We start from the raw sequence: 24,549 nt of genomic DNA, 5'->3' as shown, positions 1-24,549 counted from the left end.
TTATGCGCTTACCAACACATTTTGCAATTCATTTTTATATATAAGACAAGCGGTCCGCCCCGGCTTCGCCCGTGGTACATGTTTACGTTTTCTCTACATAAGAACCACCCTCGTACTTCAAGGAATATAATAAAAAAAGAATTATCGAATTCGGTTCAGCCGTTCTCGAGTTATGCGCTTACCAACACATTTTGCGATTCATTTTTATATATAAGAAGATATGTATTTGGCTTGAGAAAAGCCGCGCGTTTCTCTCACGATTACTTACAGAGGCTTCCTGTTATTCTAATTCATTATAGACAATCCAGATAGGATTGTTGGAAGTGTAAAAGATATCTTAGCTATAAAACAGATTTATTATCGTGAGGCGGAATAGAATATGAATTGTAATAAAACATTGAGAAATAATTTTCATAGACCCTCCTAATAAATGCAATAAACATGCGTAAAAATAAATAACTTGGTTTCAAAAAAGAAGAATATATTTTGAAAGTCATGTTGATATAGACTGTGTAGTAATTTTGGAGATTTAGCGGATCGAACACAAAAAGTTATAATAATGTTGAACTACGTATGAAAAAGTTATTATTCTTACATTTTAAAGCTCAATGAATTCACGAAGCTATCAAACAATCAGCCGTTAAATATCTCAAGTAATTGCCATTACGATGACGAGCTATAAAACTTGTTAATATCAAGTTAATATTTTGAATACATTACTCGTACGTGTGTGAACCCTACTCACTGCGGTCACCACTAACTTGTTGAATGTCGTCAAGTTCAACTTGGCTAACTTTATGGTAATGCTTGCTTGACTTTAAGGGCATGGGGACTCAGATTATAATTGCTGATTATAAATTGTATTAGGTGCCTGTCAAGGTGATTTATATCTGGATGCAAACTTGCTAAACACATAATAATGACGACAGTTTATGGGTTACGCTGTCTCTTTAATAAATCATGACTAAACATTTGAACGACGCATGATTTACACTACATAGTTTATTTTTATCTTGGAGAAATAAAGAGCGTAAGAAAAATGAGCCCTTTTCAAGAAAGCCTAAGTAAAAAATATTAGACAATGTTAATAAGGTCATCGTGCAGTCAAATTATATAGAAAACTAATCCGTTTATAATAATTGCTTTTAGTATTTTTTTGTTAATTAAAATTGGATAAGTAAAGCTCATCTAAAGTAGGTCTAGTTTATTTATTTACTTACTATTTTTTGTTTATAATAATGCGGTCAAACTAACTGGTGGGTCATCCGGTAGCGTGCGATCATCACAACCCATGACCCTTCACAAGAATCTTTGTAAAGGTGTTGCTGGCATTTTAAACACATATTACATACTATGTAGTTGAAAAATGCTTTCCAATCACCAGACTGGTTCCCCGGTTGGAGGAAGCATGCCAGTCAGCCAAACGACGATGGCACATCAGGACAGGACTGCGTGGAAGTTCGTCGTGAAATGCCGCCCCGCCCCGCGCATCCTACCTTTATGTGGAACGATAGAAGCTGCAGGGAAAGGAACTACTTCGTGTGTGAACGGCCTGGCAAGAATGGTGAGTGGTTTGTAATAGAAGTAATGTTATAAATAACTAGGTAAAATAACTTCGTTGTAATATGAAGGTAATTCTTGATTACAAACTGTAATACTAACTTTGAACCTAGAAAGAATTTCACAAGGTCACCCCAAAATACGTTTACGCAAAAATAACGAAAGATCATCATGCTTTTTATGTTTGAAATAAATAAATACTATATACTAGTTTTTGCCTGCAACTTCGCCAGCACAGTTTAAAAGAAATAAATGCATATGCGAATGAAATATTACACCGCAATAAAAATAGCAGCATCTATAGTATATTCCTAGGGCAGGCGGAAATTCGTACAATGACACGAAGTATTATTTTATCATCAAAATAAAACTATACCTATCGCTCTTCATACACTACTTTATCGTTTAACGCAGCGTACCGCTTTTCATGGTACAAGGTGAGGTGAGCGACGCGGTCGTTCAGAGATAACAAACTTGTTTTGACTACTTGTTTTAATTAACTGTGAATTATTTACTCAAAGTAAATATAATTCATTAATTTCATAAGATGTTACTAAAATATTTATTATTATTTTTATTATAAAACACTTAGAAGTTAGAACTTAAGAGCAGAAGTGGTCTAACATTGTTTTGTTTTTGTAAATTGTGTCATACCTACAGCTTACTGCAAAGTAAGTTAGATATAATCAAGTCAAAGTTTTGACTTTGACTTGATTATATCTAACTGTGTTATGTAATGTTGGTTACTGAAATAAAGATTTTCACTTTCACCCTTTAATAATGTTCTCAGGTTACACAAAGGTTGGTTACCCCTGTTAGGTCATTGTTCGAATTTCCGCCTGCCCTAGGAACATACTGTAGCCTCTAACTATCTCCAGCAACAAAAACCATAGCATAAAATATTTCTCATGTGATGTAAAAAAAACTTATATACAAATAAACAAACACATTTTCGCAGATTTTATAAAATTAGCAAGTTTGTTGGCACGTTTCACATGAAAAAGTTGTCATTTGGGAACTAAAGCGTATTTAATTATTTCCAAGAATCGAGTGTATTTTATAATCATTGTTATTGCCGTTAACGCATGCAAATGGCATTTTAATATTATTACTTATACTTTAAATAAAATGATATTATGTTTTGATCAAAATGAGTTTTAGTTGTTCTATAGAAGCTAATTATCAAGTTAATTTTTCCGTACTTTAATAAAATTAAATATGAATTTTAATTAGCAATGAGCGTAAATTTTAATTAAATTTAAAATTGAGCGAAGTTTGTGTTGAACAAAACTTTGTTATAATTAGATTATTCTATATAATTAATTCATCTACAATCACTTAAATAATGAAACAATTTATCGACTGTCTTAATGTTCTCCGATAAAAGCTTTACAACATCCATATTTCAAGAGCTTTTCGATGGATGAGTGACATCAGATACAAATACATACAGAAAAAAACATAATCTTGAAGACCATATCTTCTTTTTTATTATAAAATGAGAGGTTGGTTTTTAAGTCATGTTTATTTGTATAGAAAGAGCTATCACGCGACCAAAGTATCAAGTAAAACCAGAACTAAAGCTACACATAAAAGCTACATAAAATCGTCACTTCGAATTAACGAGCGTTTCCAGGCGTGTCTTCAATCATGGAGTGGACAATTACTCCAACCATCAATACAGAACTATTGATTGTAGCCGTAAAGTGCAGTGTTCTAATCACAGGCGCTCGTTAAACGTTTATACGGTTCTGTCCTCGATTCTAAAATTGTTTCTTGTAATCTAACTCTATACGTAATCGAGTTTATTGGTTTCTTGGAAGAATTCACTGAAAATAAAACTACGAGGGAATCTACTGAATATTAGAGTCAAATTCTCGATATTTATTCGCATTCGGGAGCCATTATCATTTATTATTGAGCCATTTCATAGCCTGCGAAATATTAATTTGAAAACGTAGTAAGTAAAGTTAATACCGATGTAGGTATCGAATAAAAAGAAATTATAGGTGCTTAGTTACAAAGCGGATGAATAAAGGGAAAAAGTCGTACCAACGTATAAATTAGTGTCCCTCAACTCTGACTCCGGGGTTTCACCTCTCACCTTCATTGCAAAGGGTAGCTGGAAGGTTCACTTGATAATTATCATCTGAAGTTTACAAACACTATGTTATCGTGTACATCAAGGTAACTTTTAGATATGTTTTCCGTTCCATGTGACTGAAAATTTAGTTTAATAAATAAACAAATAGGTCCTTCAATTCTCAGTGCTCAATGTAAGCATTTCTCATTCAGAATAAAACTTACTACGTTCCTGTCAAATAAAATAACCCAACCACATGAGCAATATTTCAATAACGTGTTAATAAATATTAAAGAGCCTCAGACACTCACGAAGTACTAAAACTACCCTTCAATATTCCCGTAACCACCTCCGAGTACATGAAACACGCTCAAATGGCTATTACACCGAGACGATAAAGGGTTACCGATGAGCTGTCACCTGGCCGTGACGTCACGTAGCACGGCTCACGTGCCGGACGTGATGACCCTTGCAAGCTGCATCTTGAATGCCAACGATTCAATTGTGCCCACAACAAATGTAGTTACGGAGTAATTCGTAGCAGATTAAATTAGCATCTAACTGCTACGGTTTCGTAGAGCTATTTCGTAGCAGTCTACGAAAGTTAAATCCTTAAGCTGCCGTAAAGGGAATGTTAATAAGGCTTGAATTTCAGTAGCTTCGCCTTACTTTTTCATTCCGTGTAATTAAGCTTGGATGTTTTAAATTTGACCTGTCGCTTACACCGAAGCATTTGCTTTGCAGTCGATGGATCGTAAAAATACTATGATTCTTTGAAATTGTATAAATTGCTGTAAGCGATAAGGTTGCCTTTGTATTTTATTCTGTCTTTATTTTATGCAGTTTCTCTTTAATGGTATCAGTATACAAAACTGTAACCTTTCCTCGTTCTACTGTAAGAGCTTGCGCTTTGAAAGGACTATGTGTAATTAGATTTAAGCTTTAAAAATTTCAATTTAAAAATAGAAATTATTAATGTTTCCTTACAAAATTGTATTCATAAAGCAAAGTTCCAAGTTTACATGTTTAACGAAATATTGTAAATTATAATTTGACTGCATACACAGAAGTCACATTTTTAAATAAATAAATACCCAAGGTACGGTAACGGCCAAACTTTGCCCATTCGTTGTATTATTTAACCTCCGTGCCTTTTAGAGACTTTAAAGTAAAACATTCAACTTTTCTAAACTAATATAATATATGATGTAGCATGCACGGTTCAAAGTTCATAACAGATCCCTTAAGGTATTTTGTTTTTATTTATTTACTGCCCGTTCCGCTGAACTTCCTTATTTGACGAGTTACCATGAAAGTTACGATATTCTACAAAAAATCATTAATTTGTTAAATTAATACAAACAAAACATAACAGTAATTATTTACTATTCATAATCCATCCAAATTAAATATTGGTAGGTATTCACATTTTTTCTAAAAAATCCTAGCAGAAGTATTTTAGCAGTAGATGTTCACACCCATTTGAAAGGTAACGTAAATGTTGAAAAGATTTCACAACAAGCAAACGCGATAATGTCATCTATTTATACGTTTTCTCATTTTCATAAACCCCATTTCATAGAAAAATATGTAAAACAAAATACGCTTTGCCTTGAAAAACTTCACACCTTATTAGTATAACTCACTCATTATATTACACATTGTTATTTATACATGTTTTTCTTCCACATTTCCCCGGAGTACTAGAATTCTCTTGTCTGACGTGAAACAGTTTTCCACTCAAAGTACGGTGAATGCGTCGCACAAAACAATACTGGTATAAGATAGGTGGTTTTAAATGCTCTGCTTTCCATTCAAAAGGCGCAGGAAGTCGTTATACCTACCGACCACGTGTCACCCACATGTGCGGTGACCATGGGTTTTGTTTAAATCTGAAAGGTGAATTTTTATTCAATTGTTTTGAATGCATTGATTATGTATGTCAGTTTTTCATTATCAATCTAAAAACCTTTTTTATCTGCTTAACTCATCAACACACATCAATATAAAAAAACGTCAAAAGTAAATTATCTAAGATGTAAGACTGCATTCATTTTATAAGTACACTCGCTTTACTACAGCTTCGATCGTGTAACAATAAAATAAATAGAAGCCTATTTACGCTTCTCCAATCCAATCTACCTGTTCACCTTTTGCTGTTGTCACGTGATTATATTATATATTATATCCTTCCAATGAAACTTCTGCAATTATCAAGATTAATTAAACTAGTAATAAAACAACTAAACAAGATTGTATGGTCCTTCTAAATAATAAAAATTCCAAAGTCCAATTATTTCATAAAATCATATACACCCTGTCACGTAGTCGACCTACTTGTAGTTCACTATTGTCATGCATCAAATGACACTCTCTATGGCACATTAGGGAGGTAGAGAATATTTTAGTTTATACCATTTATTTTTTACAAACTTTTGCTGAGCTCGTTCTTTGTTTTTAGAAGTTTAAATTATGGTGGTTTCATGACAATACTGAATTAAGTATTATTGTTTTTTATATATAACGTAAATTTTTGTTACTTTTTGATAGAGTTTTTTTTACAGAAGCTGTACTAATTCTGATACAATAATTCATTTATTTTTCTATACAAATACTATTCATGCTACTGAGCTGAATTGAATGACGGTTGAATGAATTCCCAGATATATGGAAACGTTATGGAAAGGACTATTGATATATCCAACATCAACTGTAAGTCTGTCAATACTGTCACTCAGAGATATAGGTATGAATAACGAACGTCGTGCTTAGAGGTTATTGAAGCTTTGTTTCTCTATAAAAGAATATATATTCATTTAAATACAAAAAAAATGTTTAAAATACTTCTAACATATTTCACCGTTTTCTATTTATTTCTTTAATTTAATAAGCAAAGCAAGCATTCTCTATGTTTCTGGCAATATGCCTGCACTAAAGGATATTTACGCAGTACAAAACGTACTAAGCTACTAAGCTATGACCATTTCGTGACCGCACTGTGCACCAGTTTTTTACTCCTCCATTACCGATAAATTTTCAAAGTGCATGTTCAAAGAATTTTCATTGCTTCACTGTTTGTACTCGCTGCCGGCTTCAATTGTTTCTCGGAATGAAAAGTGGAATATGTATGACTTTCTCGACCTGAAATTCGTCTGTGCAAAATTTTCGTTGATTGGGTGTTGGTTGTTCGATTTAATTGACAAAAATAATATTTTTTGTTGTAGCTTTCTAAAATGACTAGACAATTTTTATGATTTTTTTACGGTGCTAAGTATATTGCTTGCAAATCACCGTTTGCAAGATCAGATAATTTTTTCCTGAATTATATAGGTACCTACGTATGTATATTCCTAAATTATCTAACTTCTGTTTGCTTCTTCCTTCTATCGTTCTATTTGATACTATTTTCTATGACTGAAATAGGGTGCATTATCACTACATAGTATTAAAACAAAGTCGCTTTCTCTGTCCCTATGTCCCTATGTATGCTTAAATCTACTACGCAACTACGCAACTACGCAACGGATTTTGATGCGTTTTTTAATAGATAGAGTGATTCAAGAGGAAGGTTTTAGTATATAATTTATTATGTTTTAGACAAAGTGGGCGAAGCCGCGGGCGGAAAGCTAGTTAAAAATAAAATGACATCAAATAGCACAGTAACAACATTCATAGCAAGCTAAAATACTTATTTTAATCATCCTAGAATAATCAATCAGCACAAAAGAAAATGAGTTGTTAATTCTACCGGCAATTGCCATAATATTGATTAATTGAACTTTTCTAGGTAATACAAACTGCCTGAAGCTTATACAATGAAATACTAATTGAAAACACTAAGTAGGTCAATTAGATGTACCTAGAATAGATGCCTTGCATACCTATATCTCAATTAGGTTACTTATATGTTAATTACATGAATAGCTTAGAACAGAATGGATTAATTATTTAGTACAATACGCTATAAGTATATAAGTCATTGTATTGAACTGTAAATGTGATATAAGTATCTATTTTATTGTTAGTAAGTCAGAATAATTCTAATAGCCTTTAGCAAGCCGATTTTATTATATAGTCAGCTTAACAAAAATCTACTCTCGCAATTTTGAAGAATAATTTCAAAACATTATCATTAGAAATAGGCCACAAAAAATATATTTATTCTATAAAAAAAAATACAATAACTTCGAAAACATTCTCTACGCCCGCGCCGATCTCTATTGATGTCTCTACGGAATTTATCTTTATATAGTTTCCATTGTAAATACCAATAAAAAATTAATAATGTTCACATAATTTATCTCATATTTATAAAAACTTAATCTTAATCTTTATTTGGTACTCAATAACCACAATAGCTTACAGAAAGGGTCTCGGAAACTTGGTATTTGTTGTAATATATCTCTTGCTCTACGAAGACCCTTCATAAAGTATGAAGAAAAATATTTATTTTCTGGCAGCGGTACCTCGTGTTATTGTAAGTTTGTTATTGGGATTTGATTCATGTTCTATATTACATATGAATGTAGCCAATAATATTATATTCACGTACATTTTACAATGTAAGAATTATGGACTAGCTATGCTCCGAAGTTTTTCCTGCAGTGCTCCGCTGCTGTTGGTCTTCGCGAGATATAGCCTTCCTCGATGAATGGGCTATCTAACACCGAAAGAATTTTTCAAATCGGACCAGTATTTCCCGAGATTAGCGCGTTCAAACAAACCAACAAACTCTTCAGCTTTATAATATTAGTATATGGATTGGTATAAATCTCTAGTAATGCTAATAGACTAACTGTACCGCAACGATAAAAGTCATCAATTATTATTAGTCAAACTTCCAGAGCTATACAGGGTGTACCAAAAAGTAGTGATGAACGGAAGCTGAGAGGTAGAGGACCTAGAGGGCTATCCGAATCACCCCCATATATGTTATGCGATTTTTCGTATTTTCGGAGTTATGACGTTTTTTTCAATTTTTCACCTATCGCCGAGTACGATGATATTTTCACTCATGCTGACGTCAATGATTGCGGAAGATGCTTGATTTTTTTTGTGTGCTAAGCTGAAAGATAGGCCAATTCATTATGGTAACATTTACTATCGCTAGATCTTTGAATGGAATAAATAAAAGAATTAAATGGCAAGAAAGATAAAATTACCCAATATGTTCACCACTTCAAGGGCCCGTAAAAAAATAAAATCACATAAAAAAAGTTTTCCGTTTGACTTTTAAAAACTTGCTCTATCTATCAGATAGCTACCCTGAAAATTTCATTTAATTATTCAGAAGGCTTCAATCGAAAAATTTAAATCTAAATGTGGTAAGTGCAAAAATTGAATTAACTTGATGATCATTAAAACCAATAAATAGGTGTTTAATTACCAGAAATTTTTAAAATAACCCCGCTGTTGCTCAATGCAAGTGCGACATCACCGTAAAAAGTTGTCTTTTAAATGTCTGAATGCCCATTTATCATTTTTAATGGTTTCTTCTGCTACTATGAATTTCCGGGTTATTTCGTCCAAATTGTGACATTTTCTCAAGTAGCCGAGGTCTTTTTAGTATTCTCATTGAAACAAATCAATGGGGTTTAGGTCGAGGGACCGTGGAGGCCAGGCTTTAAGGCAGGCATCACCGGCGCATGCGCAGGCTGCAACGACCAATCCATCTTTCAGGGTATCTTTGCCCTTTAGCCTGGCCTGCACGGTCCCCGGACATAAACCCTATTGATTTTTTTCCTTGGGGATACTACTAAGACGAGAGACTGCCACAATTTGGACGAAATAACCCGGAAATTCATAGTAGCAGAAGAAACCATTAAAAATGATAAAAGGGCATTCAGACATTCAAAAGACAACTTTTTACGGTGATGTCGCACTTGCATTGAGCAACAGCGGGGTTATTTTAAAAATTTCTGGTAATTAAACACCTATTTATTGGTTTTAATGATCATCAAGTTAATTCAATTTTTGCACTTACCACATTTTGATTTAAATTTTTCGATTGAAGCTTTCTGAATAATTAAATGAAATTTTCAGGGTAGCTATCTGATAGATAGAGCAAGTTTTTAAAAGTCAAACGGAAAACTTTTTTTATGTGATTTTATTTTTTTACGGGCCCTTGAAGTGGTGAACATACTGGGTAATTTTATCTTTCTTGCCATTTAATTCTTTTTTTTATTCCATTCAAAGATCTAACGATAGTAAATGTTACCATACTGAATTGGCCTATCTTTCAGCTTAGCACACAAAAAAAATCAAGCATCTTCCGCAATCATTGACGTCAGCATGAGTGAAAATATCATCGTACTCGGCGATAGGTGAAAAATTGAAAAAAACGTCATAACTCCGAAAATACGAAAAATCGCATAACATACATGGGGGTGATTCGGATAGCCCTTTAGGTCCTCTACCTCTCAGCTTCCGTTCATCACTACTTTTTGGTACACCCTGTATAGAACGAAAATACATGTGCAATTAAAAATGTAACATGGTTTCCAAACCGTAAATGCATTCGTTAGCAACAGCCAATTTGAAATATAGCCCAAAAGGTTAATAACCCACTCACAGTTGTCACGTATCGAGTTAACGAGCATCCCTATAACGTCAATAACATTTAAGTATATCAAGCCATTTCGCACTTAACGGGACTTTTATGCGTAGCACATTATCGACTCAGGTTACGTAAATGTTGCGTGCAAATTAAAGATAGGGTTTTAAATTGTAAGAAAACTTTAGAATAATCATTACAACTTGTTTAATAATAACGTTTGTTTATGAAATGGAGCGTTAGTTATTCAATGGTTAAGCCCCCGACTTTTATCAGAAGGATTCTAAACTATAGGTACTAGATTGTTCTGTCCATTTATGTGCACATTCCTATACCACTTTTCCAATTGCCGAAGTAATAAGTTTACAGGAATATGAATGTGTAAGATTATAGTCTATACCCACACAGGAGTACTTATAATGATGACAGTTAATTAAAGTTGTATTGTTCGTTAATCGACTGAAATAGCTTGATATCTATCTAGCTATTATAATAGATGAAATTGTCTGTAAAGTTAATGGACTATATAAAACATAGATTAATTTTAATGAAGATAAGCAGACCTTAAAGTTCAAATAGACATAACTTCCATGTTTCATTAGTTTATACATGTTTGTAGAAGATGACATTGACTTGATATTGACATGTCACATGACATTCAATAGGTTATATTTGTAGAAGATTCAGTCATAAGTCTTAATAATAACTATGTATATGTAGTGTTAAAAAAAGTAAATATTAAGAGATACAAATACTCAGGGGCGAGATCAAAATGTTGATTGGCACTGGTACAAAAACAAAATTTGTATGTATTGAACTGTCTATAGCGAACAGATCAATCGGCCTCACCCAGAAAAAAATAAACTATATATACCTATAGGTAAAAATGCATACACGATATAAGGAAAAGTAATATTTATATTTTAAAACATATGCTTTGTAAAACGTTCTCTGTAAAATATTCATAACCTCATATAAAAATGTAAAACGAAACTACAGTTTTAAATTGAGTCCAAAAGTGTTTAAAACGAATAAACGCATAACCATGTTTATCTGACTATTAAATATAGATAAAAACAGCAATCTCAGTGCATTTAAACCGGGTTGATGCTTTGAACTTTAAGATATACGGAAGAGTTATGAGTCGTCATTTTAACGGCATTTTTACGATTATAACCGCGGTTAACGAGACCGCCTCGCTGTTATCAACTTTGTTGTTACTGTTGTATTGAGCGTAAATTATTTATTTACACATCTTTTTGATTCCGTTTCCGTGCAATTCACATTATCACATGATAGCCGCATGCCAAACAAATTCCCATCGCCTATTTCACCTCCTTCACCTTTTATTATCGGGACAAAAAGGTTCTCGAAGTTTCGACTCGATACCGACATATCAAATTCATCTCGTTCCATTCAGTGGTACTAATGTATCTACATTACAAACAGAAAAAAATACTTTATTTTTGTGTTATATGAAATGTAAGACTTTAAATGCGTTTTGTTCTAGCATTTATCTAAATAACATGATATAATTATAAATTCAAGCTAGATATTATTACTTTTAAATACTTTTTGAACCTCTGAAACCCGTAGTTCGTAGCTCCGTAGCTAACGCAAAAAGCTGTAGAGAGTACTCTATGCTAATTCCGTACATTCCAGGCAAAACATGTAAAGCGTAGCAAATCCTCTGTAACCATAATGCTTGCAGTGGGATTCGTAGCCGATAACAGGGGATCACGAGTCGATCTGCTACGTGTTCAGAGAGTTAATTTTTATTTATATTGAATTGCATTTCAATGTAATTTTTTTTATTTAAGAATATATAGTTATTAGTTATATAATTGCGGGATAACAAATGGTAACTATTGAACTGTTCTTCAAGTTATACACTTCAAGTAATAGAATATATTTCAATAGAAAAAACAAGCGGAGGCCGTATAAAATTAAATCTGCTTCCTTTGTTCTCTATTGAATAGACCAATAAAGATTTACTGACACAAAATTGGCAAACAAATATTCGAAGAAAATAAATTTTATTACAATCTTATGAATCGTGTATCAATTTGGATCAATTTAATTTTGTCTCAGAGCCGGTTATTTAGATTGACTGATGATTGAATGCTTTTATATCTTTTATTAAATTTTGAAATAAGCAAGGTATTTTTTATAATATTTTACAATTAGTTTTTTCCGTGTTATTTTCATCGGTTGAAAAAAATATTTATTTTTATTATTGTATTGGATTTTGACAGACCAAAAATTGGTCAGTTATTGGTCCGTTATCATTATGCAAACTGGCATCATACAAATGTAACACGTAACAGCAATATATTCTTGTTTGTAAACAAACCAGTCATGTAAATACATGCATCAAGGACTAAAATTACATTCCCTTTGACTACGGAGCTTTAATACCATTCAGTATGCATAACAGCACACATGGTTCGCATTTTAACTCACTTTTAATATTGTATATTCATCAAGAACAATATTTAAAATTGTTGGATATATTCTAATATACTTATGCAACGGAAAAAGCATTGAAATTATACCCCGATAAAGTTTTTACCAAGCCCACTATGCATATTTTGACAAGTTGCATACATAGTCACACTAGTATTTTCTATAGATTACCTGTATCTACAAATATTTTCGAGAAAGTGGCATTAATAAATGTATATAAGTGTAAAATAGTTGCTTGTATAATATTAAAGTAGGTAATATTATTTGAACTACTTACTTAACTGAAAGTACTATAATAATATAACGTTTAAAATATTTGTTTTGACTGTCTGATTATACTTGTTATGAGTCTCCGGGGGACTCGCTAACTTCACTACACATTCATCCAACTTCTGCAAACAAACCCTCTTAGATAACTCGCAAACCAATTTTATAATGTGTTAAAATAATTACATAGTTTTACTGAAACCTAATTTAACGCAAAATAATTTTACTTGAAAGTTGAAGTAATCTTTTAAAAATTTATTTCGTATAAACTACATACGTGTGTTTAGGAAATTGAATACTTCACGCTCGAAATTACGAAATTATGACCCATATTCAATAATGCAAATCATACCCACAAACGCAGACTCGCACGATATTATTTTCAATAATAATAGAAATGCGTAAGAACATTGCATAAAGTGATGAATATGAAATAACAAAGAATAAGATTTGTTTGAATACCATTATATCCTTATACCATATTGTATTCGTTCCCTACTGAATAGCAATGGATGAATTTCAAATAGCATGTGAAATATGTTGAGATAACTTCATTGGCTTGTTATCTCTCTCTTTTATTTTATTTGGAATGCAGGGTTGAGTGGAGGATATTTGAGACTGATCAATGGTGTCAATTGCAATGCTTCTTTGTTGTAAACATATTGTAATATCTACATTTTCATTACATATAGAAAATTGCATAAAATTTTAAACATAACTAACTTATACTTAAGTTTAGCACCCATGAAGGATCATTTGAATAATTTATAGTGATTACATTTGAGTGTTTAGTTCTGTCTCGTGCATTTTGTCTTTTATATTTTTAAAGGAAGTTTACCTCTTACTATCATTATGAGAAATTAAATATGTTTTGAAAGTTGCAACACCTCGTACACCCGTTATCCTTACAGATCCATACAAATCGTCCCGCGTGCAGTGCAACGAAACGATAGTGCTATCGCACACGCACCAGCACGCCACAGTGTCGAGCCCGGGCTTCCCGCGCCCGTACCCGGACGACGCGGAGTGCGTGAGCGAGGTCCGCGCGCCGCCCGCACACACCATCCGCGTGCACTTCGAGGAGCTGCTCACGGAGTACGAGCCGCAGTAAGTACTCCATACGTCAAAAGAAAAAAAATATAACCTCCTCCTTTTTTGAAGTCGGTTAAAAAGTGTGTGAGCACACGTGTCAGAAGTGTAGTTTCCTTGGCAAGTACCAAAATCGTCGCCTATGTGTGACGTGACTGTATTGCCATGACACGACCTTGAAATTTTACTCTCAACGCGCCTATAGAAGTTTCACTTCAAAAATCAACCTTTGCCAAACAAACTTGTATTTTAGTAACTTGGGTCGGCGCAAACGGGCCACCGACCACAGCCACTGGTGACCACCACTGGTGGCTACAGCCACTTGACATGTGGTCGATAGCACGTTTGCGCCGGATTCGATAGAAATTGCTAAGTGCATCATATTGTAATAACGAAAGATCCCGGTTTTATATGTATATTCTGAAGTTTTATTATTCTTCGATTAAAATGTAGAACATCGGATACACGTTCAATGATTGTATTACTGAATGAAATGATAATTTTATTCATTTATTTTCTTTAAAATCCACGAGTCATGACCACTGACTGTTCCCGCATTGTTAAAACCATTTTAATGTCGAGGCTCATGAAAATATCGGACACGATTCCATAAATATTAACAAGGAAGATTATTCCGGACTATAATATGAGGTTACATACAAATGTGTAATTTAAAATGATTTACATATCGCATCGAAATGTCCTACTAATATTATAAATGCGAAAGTTTGTGAGGATGTGTGTGTGTGTGTGTGTTTGTTACTCTTTCACGCAAATACTACTGAACCGATTACAATGAAATTTAGCACACATATAGAATAACTTGGATTACTAACTATGGACATAGGATAGGTTTTATCCCGGAAATCCCACGGGAACGGGAACTATGCGGGTTTTCCTTTGAAAACGCGGGCGAAGCCGCGGGCGGAAATCTAGTTATCAATAAATTAAAACATGCTGCGAATAACGACGATTATTATTTACTTAATAATTGTGAAAATTAATTAATTTAGTAAACTTTATAATTAATTTCATTACACACGTTAATTTGTGGATGTTGAACATGTTTGACATATCACACTAGCGGATTGCGAGCGGTTTCAAAGCGGAGCGGGTGCGCAACGAATACGTTGCGGGCGCGCAACGAACACGCCGCGGTTGCGCAGCGAATTCGTTGCGGACGCGTCATTTTGTATACTCTCGCACAAAAGCCAGCCCTTCCGCCTTGCCTAACTTCCATTCAATATTTCCATCGTTTCTGTAGCACTCAATTTTTTAACCGTACTGTGGAAATGCACTTACTTAACAGTTAACTAAAGATGTAATAACAACTGGAGTTGTTAAAAAAAGGTGCTATAAAATTGAATTACTAGGACTTTTAGAATGTACCATACATTCCAAAAGTATGTAACGACTGACCAGTATAATCTCTCCCATAGCAACGTATGTTATAAAGAGATTTTGTGAACCTAATTATGAGCAAAGTGATAGTGAGTTGCTGGTTGCTTGATAAAATTTTCTATTCACTGCTATTTATCTAATAATAAGATAGCCCTGTTTTAGTTAAGGAGCTTTAACATTTATTTCACTAATGAACTTTCTTAATGAGCAATTAAGTTATCTGATTGCATTTCGACCAAGATTTAATAGATAAAACAATACCCTAAACATTAACATGTTATGAAACTCGTAAAAAATAATGATCTCATAATTATTATACTATCACAAGTTATAAGTAACAACCAGCACGGATTCCATTTTGTTAATGAGTGTACATGACTGCGACGTAAACGTTGCGCATCTGCCACGCGTCCGCAACGAATTCGCTGCGCAACCGCAACGTATTTGTTGCGCACCCGCTCCGCTTTGAAACCGCTCGCAATCCGCTAGTGTGATATGTCACTAACTCGTATTTATTATAATCATACATACGTAGATAATTAGATAAAATTGAATACATTATAACTTAAATCGAATTATAATCATTTCATTTAAAATTTTTGGATGGCTTTAATAATAGACTACGTGTATACTGTATTTTCCATACCACTCTATTACATATTTAATTCACTAGAAAAGCAATATGTTCCTCAATTCATTTCACAGGTTTTTAGTTGCCAGTTTTCTTAACTGGTTTAGGTATACAAGACTTCCATTCCCTATCAAATAAGGACTTTATTTATGGCTAGTCTACCTAAAATCGAAGTCAATACCAGTTATACTGGTACTGTGGCAGTAATCACTGCTACAGTACAAAGAATACGTCTTGTGAGGTATGACATACCAGGCGTCTTCCCATTATAATTAAGGTGCCAATTTTCTTAACTATTAAAAAGCTTTCTAGCCGTATAAATTTAAAACTTTACTTAAGGCTATTCTCCACCTAAAATCAAAACCTTCCAATTATAGCACTCACTACCACAGCAGAGATACTTATAGATATTCCAGGCATCTTCCCAGTTCATTTGATGCAAGTATAATTAAGTGGGACCGCCACCGTCTCGTTTCCGCGATGAATGGATCGGATCACGGTTGATAGGAAATTGAGCTCGGATTGGCTTACTCACAAAACAGATTTTACATACCTTTCAGCTTCCTTGGGGATAAACTTTATTTTCTAGTTGGAGGATACAATCTGTACAGTATTTGAAAAAACCTCTGCTATCGTTGGAAATAACCTTCATTATGCACAATAAAATGTCTACTTTCATCGTTACTATTTCCTAAAAAACGGTCAACCACCGTTAAATAGTCTTTCCCATTTTTTTTGGAAATCAGTAGGTACGTTACTGATGTGACGTTAAAAAATTACCAAAACATAACTTTCAGGCGAGATTAATATGTTCAAATCGAGAAGAGAAGAACCTAATTTCTTTTGAGAAAATCATTCTAAAAACCGCAAATATGAATAGTAGCTTTGTAAACAAAGTTTAAAATTAAAATAAATTGCCAAGCAATACTTCCACGATAAAACAGGAAACTATTAGAGCTAGCGCGCACGAGCAACTTTGTCTCCGCAACTATTTTGTCTCTCCCATCAATTGTATGGGGAGTTGCGTCGCTACGTGCGCGCACTTTCATACTAGCCCATGGGTGGAGAGACAAAATAGTTGCGGAGACAAAGTTGCTCGTGCGCGCACTGTCTTAATGTTGTAAAGTTTCGATCACAACTCGACAATAATTCACTGATCGGTTTCCATGGCGGGCGGAAATTGCGTGGCGAGTCGCTTGTCTCAACAGATTGGATATAAATTGTCGATGTACACGATCCGCGGGAAATAAATCGCTCTTGTTGTGCTTACATCGGGTGGTATGTACATAATGGAATGGTTACGCTTTGCTATTGTCTTAGAATTCTCTATCGGAGTTTGAGTTTAATGTTTAGATAATATGTAGAATGCTTTAGAAAGTTGTATATTTTGGTTTAAACAATATGGATAATTTTGAACACATATTAAAACTTGACACATAGGGTATTTTTATGCCAGTTGAGAAGAAACGAAGGCATACATTCATTTTTACAAACAGGCAAATGGCATGGGATGCAATGTGAAAGTAAGCAGGAACACAAAGAATAAGCCAATTCATGACAAAGAAACAGCAACATACTAAAATAGCAACAGGAATACATTTTCAGCAACTAAAGAGAGGACACAAAACAATTTCTTCGTCATACCAAAAAGTATTGCACTAAAATTTACACCACACATTCAAGTTATCGCCTGTCATCACGATACGGTTCACGAGACACGTGGAGGCAACTAGACGGATTGTTACCGATCCCTGGAGATAAATCAATCGACCCGGGTCTTTGGGCCGTAGGATCTGCGTTATCGCTCGATCAAACGTCTCAACATTGGGAATTTGGTCGACTATATTAGGCTAATGTTGGGGTGTATTCTTGGAACAATACTTTGAGCTTCTGTTAATTTGTTTATTTACTAATTAGCTGTGCTGCGCGGTTTCACGCGCGAGCAAAATCAAATATTATTCTGACGTTTATTCTGATGTTCAATCTCTGTGAAGTTTCATCCCAATCCGTCCAGTACTTTTTGCGCCAATTCCTTAAAAACATACTTACTTAAAAATCTTTCCTCTTTATAATATTTGTATAAATTAAACGTATAAAATAATGTAGCCATCATATATAGAGATACTTTATTCCAAAATAATGTATTGAACTCGTTAAGAGGATTAAAATTTATTTTATATACTTACTGCTCGTAATACAATAAAATATGAACAACAAATATGAACTATTATAGTACAATTTTGCAAATTCAAATGCACGAAGTTTATTTATTATTTACAGTTTATTTCATTTCACATAATTCACATGAGTTTGTTTACAAACAAACTTAAATGCATGCTCATTAAGTATGCTGTATGCAAACACGTACTAATTAGTTGCTATATTTTCACCGGAATGCTGAATTTACTGCTATTTTTTACGTAAACTGTATAAAAATATTGACAGAATACACATCCCTACTTATATATTTTTTCTGCTGCAGGACGTCACTATTATTAAATATCCATTTGAATATTCACTACAAGTTATTCATTACATTAAGAACAATCTCTTGAACTAAATTTCTTCCATCACATAACCACGCACGTCGCACAAATAAAACTCTCTAATCGGCCATTCTTCCATGTATTCTGAACGAATAGGCAAAAATATTACATACCTCTAAGTGGGGTGGAGCTGAGCGGACATTTGGCAGGCTCCCGAGTAGCTGAGCCAAGCAAGCCAACTGTGAGCCAACCGTGAGCTATCTGACTCAGCATGTGATACATCGCCTAGATCTGGGTGAAGTTATCGTAAATCTTTCTATTTCAACCGAGTTAGCAATGTGTCTAGGTACGAATGATAGTAAAAAGGTTTAAATTTTTATTATGTTGTAAATGTTTATATGAAATTCATGATGAAATCCTAACTTAAATTTTGATACAAATTCCCCATTGAGTCAGCATAATATGTAAAATTTTAGAAAGTTAAATCGAGATTGCTTGGGAATTAAGTCTGTCAAGTATTTCCTTGTGGCAGCAAATAATTGTTCATACATAGATAATAAAATGTAAACATACAAACATCTTTGCGACAGTTGATTCTTCTTCCTTTTACGAAGATCATTTTTAGACAGACTTAAAAAGTCATTTGACTGAACAGAACACTTTTACAAGTGAGCATGAATCTTGAATACCACAGACATCTAAAATTAAGATAGGTCCCGCTTGAGAAATAATACGGCGAATATTCTTTAAAAATAATGGGTAAAACAAACTGTAAACTGGTTCACGCAGAACTTTCAACTTCCAAGTTTCTATGCAGTCGTGGACAGCCTTTTACAAGTAAGCCCCTTGAAAGTTCATTTTAAATTCATTTTTTAATATAAAAAGTCGTATTTGTACGTGGAGTGTGCTCAAACTTCACGTCGTATGACTTTGCTAACGAAAAATTCAACTAAAATTTTATGCATATTTTTTCGTTGATAAATCCAATATTTGTGTGAATTCGGGTGTATCGTGGAGTACGAAAACAAATACTCATAACCATGAGTGGCTCAAATATTTTTGTTTTATTAATGGAAACTATTGAAACTGTTTCAACCTCAGCTGTGAAAATGTGCTAGGGGAGACCGAGGGGAGTTGAAACAATTTTCACGTTTTGTTTGATATAACTCATACTATTATCAGAAATCTTATGATACTGGTATCAATCGATAGGTTATTCTATACACTTCCGAATGGTTAGCATAAATAAACGGTAAGCGTTAAAGATGGTGGTTAAAAATTTACTTAATCGTAACAAGTCAACTTGTTTCAATTCCCCTCATACCGAGGTAAGATGAAACAGAGGTCGAGGAGAGTTGAAACATAATGATTTTGGGGAGTAATAGGAGCTGCAAAATAAAAATGATGATTTAATTCAAAGGTTTTAATTAAACCTTATATTTTCAAGTAATCAACGACTTTTATAAGTAATATTTTAATGACATTTCAGTCAAGTAGGTCTAATACAAATAATAAACACCTAAATAACCAAAAATTAACACGCGTAACATCAATTATAATCAGTCAAATCAACAAAATGTTTTACATTTTTATAAAACTAAATCTTTGACATAAAATAGTTAATAATCAGTCGTTTTTTAAGTATGTATTACAATCAGTACCTACTATAAACTATTTAAGGAACAATAATCTACAAGATGTCAAAGACAAAGTTCTCCACCAGCACAAGTTTCATGAGCCCACAATTGGCATTTCAGACATTGAGCCCACTTTTCTTTGGATCTGTTATTTGAATAGGATTCCATACAGCAAATACAGCAGGATTCCTCTTCTTCTTCATTACTATCTTCGTTTCTTGACAACCTTAACCTTTTTAGTTTTACAGCCTGGTTTTAAACTTATTCTTGCTTTAGTTCATCCAGTAGGCATGCTTAAAAAAATAAACACATTAAATCAACAATAAAATCCGATAATCTTCGTACTTTTTAGCTAAAATCAGATATTAAATTGAAAACAAGGAGATTTGAAACAGTCTGTTTCAAATCACCTCGGTGAGAAAAAACCTTCCAATTTTTATTCAAATCACGACCAAGCAGTAAATACACAGAAATTAAATTTACCAAGTATATTTCAAGAATCAATAGATAATAAGTTTTTAAAACGTATATAACTCAACCCAAAAAACAATACCAATATTAAAGTACGAGCATCGTAAAAAATCATGAAATACTTACTTTTTACGATTTTCGGCACATGTCATTCAGAACTACACAACTGCACAACTGACGTCATCGGCATGAACTGACGCGATAGCTGGTGGAGGGAGTTGGTTAAAAAAGACGTTGCCAGATCGCTAACAGTTTTAAGTTTGGAGAAATCCAGACTGTTTCAACTCACCTTTGTTTCAAAACCCCTCGGTCTCCCCTACTGGGAACGTCAATAGATTTTGTATTTTGTGTTTTTAGTTTTTACATTGCGTAGTTTTTTGCGATTACTTGTATTTAAAATCCATCAACTGTTTATGAAGCATTAGATCTAAACTTAATAGAGGCGCTAGCAACCTAAACCCTAAACCTTAACCGAGCCAATAAATTAAATTTTCCGCTCCAAATTTAATTACATCAGATTAATGCCGCAAGATTGGCTACCGGCGAATACGACCCCTATAATCACACTCTTTAATAACTCCTCAATCCGCAATAATCACACCATTACTCTTTAAGTCTGAATTGGCACATCCAGCAAATTTAGCCGAGCCATTAGTCGAAGGACGCAGCTGTAAAAAATCGAAGCCATTACCGGTTTACGAGCGAGCGGATGTCTAACATGCCGTTAACTTACATTTTACTTCGGTATGATGTATTCGCCATGGTATCATCACTAGGCTTTATAAATATTGGGCTATTATAAAGATGAGCAATGTGGAAACATGTGATCCGATCGATAGATCTCTTGATAGCTTTTTATCTAGTTTCACGTACGAATGTAGTCCCTGGAATTTCCATCGATAGATCTCTAGATGTTTTTATCTAGTTTCACATACGAATGTAGTCCCTGGAATTTTATATTATTTCTATATCTATGAAATATATAATGTACATATTATAGTTATCTTGTATCCGTAATACAAAAATAAAGCAGGATAGAAAGTTTCCATAAAAATGATATATTGTAATCAGAAAGTGTCCAATTACGTCTACCACAAAATGTCACTACAGAAATAACTTACTAATCCATCACTCAATACACATTGTAGATATTATAAGGTACTCAACATTATTACCTTAAAATTTTATCATTCTTAAGTTACATCCATTACAATGATCAAACATCACCTTTGACATTTGCAAAATTGGATAATGACACTACAATTTTCAACCTTATGCCTCATAAAGACGACTGAAAATGTTAAACTTTAACAAGGAAATTCCATTTCCGATACAAATTACAGTAATATTCAAGTTCTGCATCACAGAATGCACGTACAAAACGGGTAAAACAACCGGCATAGAATCAATATTGTAAATGGAGTTGCCAAATACAGGTGTTTGTGTATGTGCGGTCGCGGTACGGGAGCCAGCGAGAGGAAAATGTTTTATGGAAAACATTAATCCTACTACAATTTTATTTCCTCAAAAATCACATGTGCTTCGGTTACAGAATTTAGGAATGGCCCTTCATGGTTCAGATAAAATCGTCTTAGGTTATAATTGTTCTGACTGTACCAATTTTCATTTGTGGGTTAAACAATTATTAATTTCTGCATTGACTGGATGAAAAATTAATGAATGATTTACGTTATTAATTTGTAACTTCGTAAATTATTTATTGTAATGATACCACAGTTTGGCTCTGCGAGTCTTGGCTACTATGATTGTAACAGAATCGCTTCCGCTTGTAACTCGAAGGCAAATCAGATGAGATGATATTACTTGGGCCGATATTGGGCCAGAGTGAGGTAACACGGTATTAGCCGGCTCTGTTATTGTGCCCTCTCTCCACTCGGGTACGGAAGTGAAGCAGGTGTTATTTATTCATGTTTTGCTTCGCTTCCGAACTGACGTCGAACAAATTTCCCATCTCCTCTGTTATAAAAGTGAAAACTGAAAAACAAGCGTAAAAGTATTTGGGTCCGAATTGGGATGAATTGGAAACATGGTCTGTAAGATTTCTTTTGGTGTTCGTTTATTTTCCTTGATCGAATGTAGCGGAAAATAAGACCTTTTTATGTATATCTGTGATATTTGTATGTGAGTTCGACTTTGAGCCCTTAGTTGATGTTTTCCTCAAGATAAGGTTACCGAAAAATCGCTGGCCATCAAATTGTTATTACAGTTGATGATAATATTACCAATTGCTGAGCCATGTATAGCATTCTTAACTTAAAAAAATATACTGGCGTCCTTTATATTTCAGCTGTTTAACTTTCTGATTAACTAGAAAAACTATTCACATTTATATTTCTAACGAAGAACCATAAAATCGACAGATAAGCTACAAAACAAAAACGACCAATTCGATAAACATTCCAGGCACATACATTTTATTGACATTGTTTCTTTTAGTTGCAGTTACGACTTCTTAGAGATATTGGAGCCGAATTTAGAGAACAACACCGAGCATGGATCAGAAGACTGGACCGTTCAAGATCATCACTCGTACAGCTCAGAAAACGAGGTATTTGTTGCTTTTATTATCTAATTTACTTAGTTTATGTTGTAAACATGTTTGGACGTAAATTCTTTATCTCTATGAGTACTAAGTACCAATCTAGATAATTGAGTTTCTCTTCCTAAATAACATCAAATTGCTGGTATTCAATGAGAGAGTTCTTATGAAATTCGTATATATGCTTATGAATTTTCGAAGGTTATGATAGTATACTATCCGTTGCAGTACTTAAAATTGACTTTTAAGTTTTAAAAATATTTTTTTTCAATTTACCACAATTCGTCTCATTTCACATAAAGAAGCAGCATATTATAGCAATACATTTCTCTTCTATCTACAGTACCTACCATGTCCCTAATCAAGTTACTAGCAATTTGCATACATTACTATTTACATGTTCCACTAAATTAGCCGTCAAATCGCTTCAATGAGCCAATAAAATGGGTAATTGTCTCGTCGAGAACACCCGCTCAAGATTGTCCTCTACGTATGGATCATTAGCATATCATAATGGCAGTAATTTACTCAATGACTTTGAAACGGTTTGGGTGTCGCCCAAGTGGAGAACAAAACTAAGCGATTTTTTTTATTTTAAACTTTAAACGATGCCAAATTTTTACAGCAGCACAGTTAATGTGTTCCTTAAATGCTAAAGTAATTGGATAAATGGGAGCGGTACATGTTTTGAATTTGGTCACGTTCGCTCTAGAAAATTGCGCGATGTAGGCAGTTTATTACTAGAATATGGGTCTGCTTATAAATAAGAAATTTATGCTTGCTAATAAATAGGAAATATTTGATCCAACGGACATTATGTTATAACATGTATTCTTCTCATGTAATTTAAGCTAAAACTGCGCAATAGACTATTTATTTGTTTTCGTTATTTTTATTCATCTTGCAACGAATATCAATAGAAATATTAGAAAATATACAAAAGCAGTCAGTGCCATTATCCACAGATCGTCTATATACATTTTGCGTGCAATAAACGCCGACACACAATAGTCGACTTGTACCATAAATATGCTAATTCCTAATTTAATTATACAGCATACTGTAAAATTTAGTTTAGACGAGTTTTCACTTATCGACGTCGACGTCGACGTCGAATGGTGCAATTCTATTGGTCGATATTTGGGTTGGAAAAATAATCACTGATATTATGATAGAAAATATAATCTTCTTTAATTTTTTATGTTTTTTCTAATTCCTAATTGTTTTTGACTGGACATAGTCAGCTACAACTGCTACAAGCATTGACGTACAATTTAAAGAACTAGACTCACGCTAAAAAATTGTCCAAAGCAAAACTCAACCCTCCCGTGCAGGCAGAGTTTCT

The 24,549-nt window shown here is 33.6% G+C and overlaps 1 protein-coding gene and 1 long non-coding RNA gene across 2 annotated transcripts in view; one reads left to right on the top strand and one right to left on the bottom strand.

The window, feature by feature from the left end:
• The window catches only part of LOC149483754 (uncharacterized), a 92,281-nt gene that overhangs the window by 12,019 nt on the left and 55,713 nt on the right, over window positions 1-24,549 (bottom strand). The gene's annotated exons all lie outside the window — the stretch shown is intronic.
• The window catches only part of LOC149483757 (uncharacterized), a 190,310-nt gene that overhangs the window by 139,161 nt on the left and 26,600 nt on the right, over window positions 1-24,549 (top strand). Inside the window, exons 7-9 of the mRNA XM_089702006.1 lie at window positions 1,385-1,564; window positions 13,841-14,036; window positions 23,102-23,213. Of these exons, the coding sequence (XP_089558132.1) occupies window positions 1,385-1,564; window positions 13,841-14,036; window positions 23,102-23,213 (488 nt within the window). The remainder of the gene's footprint in view (window positions 1-1,384; window positions 1,565-13,840; window positions 14,037-23,101; window positions 23,214-24,549) is intronic.

The sequence above is a fragment of the Colias philodice genome, chromosome 12 (assembly GCF_061535455.1).
Source record: "Colias philodice isolate Cphi_HAF_F1 chromosome 12, ilColPhil1 Martin Lab GWU primary, whole genome shotgun sequence".
Taxonomy (NCBI): domain Eukaryota; kingdom Metazoa; phylum Arthropoda; class Insecta; order Lepidoptera; family Pieridae; genus Colias; species Colias philodice.
Note: the sequence above shows the minus strand (reverse complement) of the source record. Positions and strands in the feature narration are given on the sequence as shown.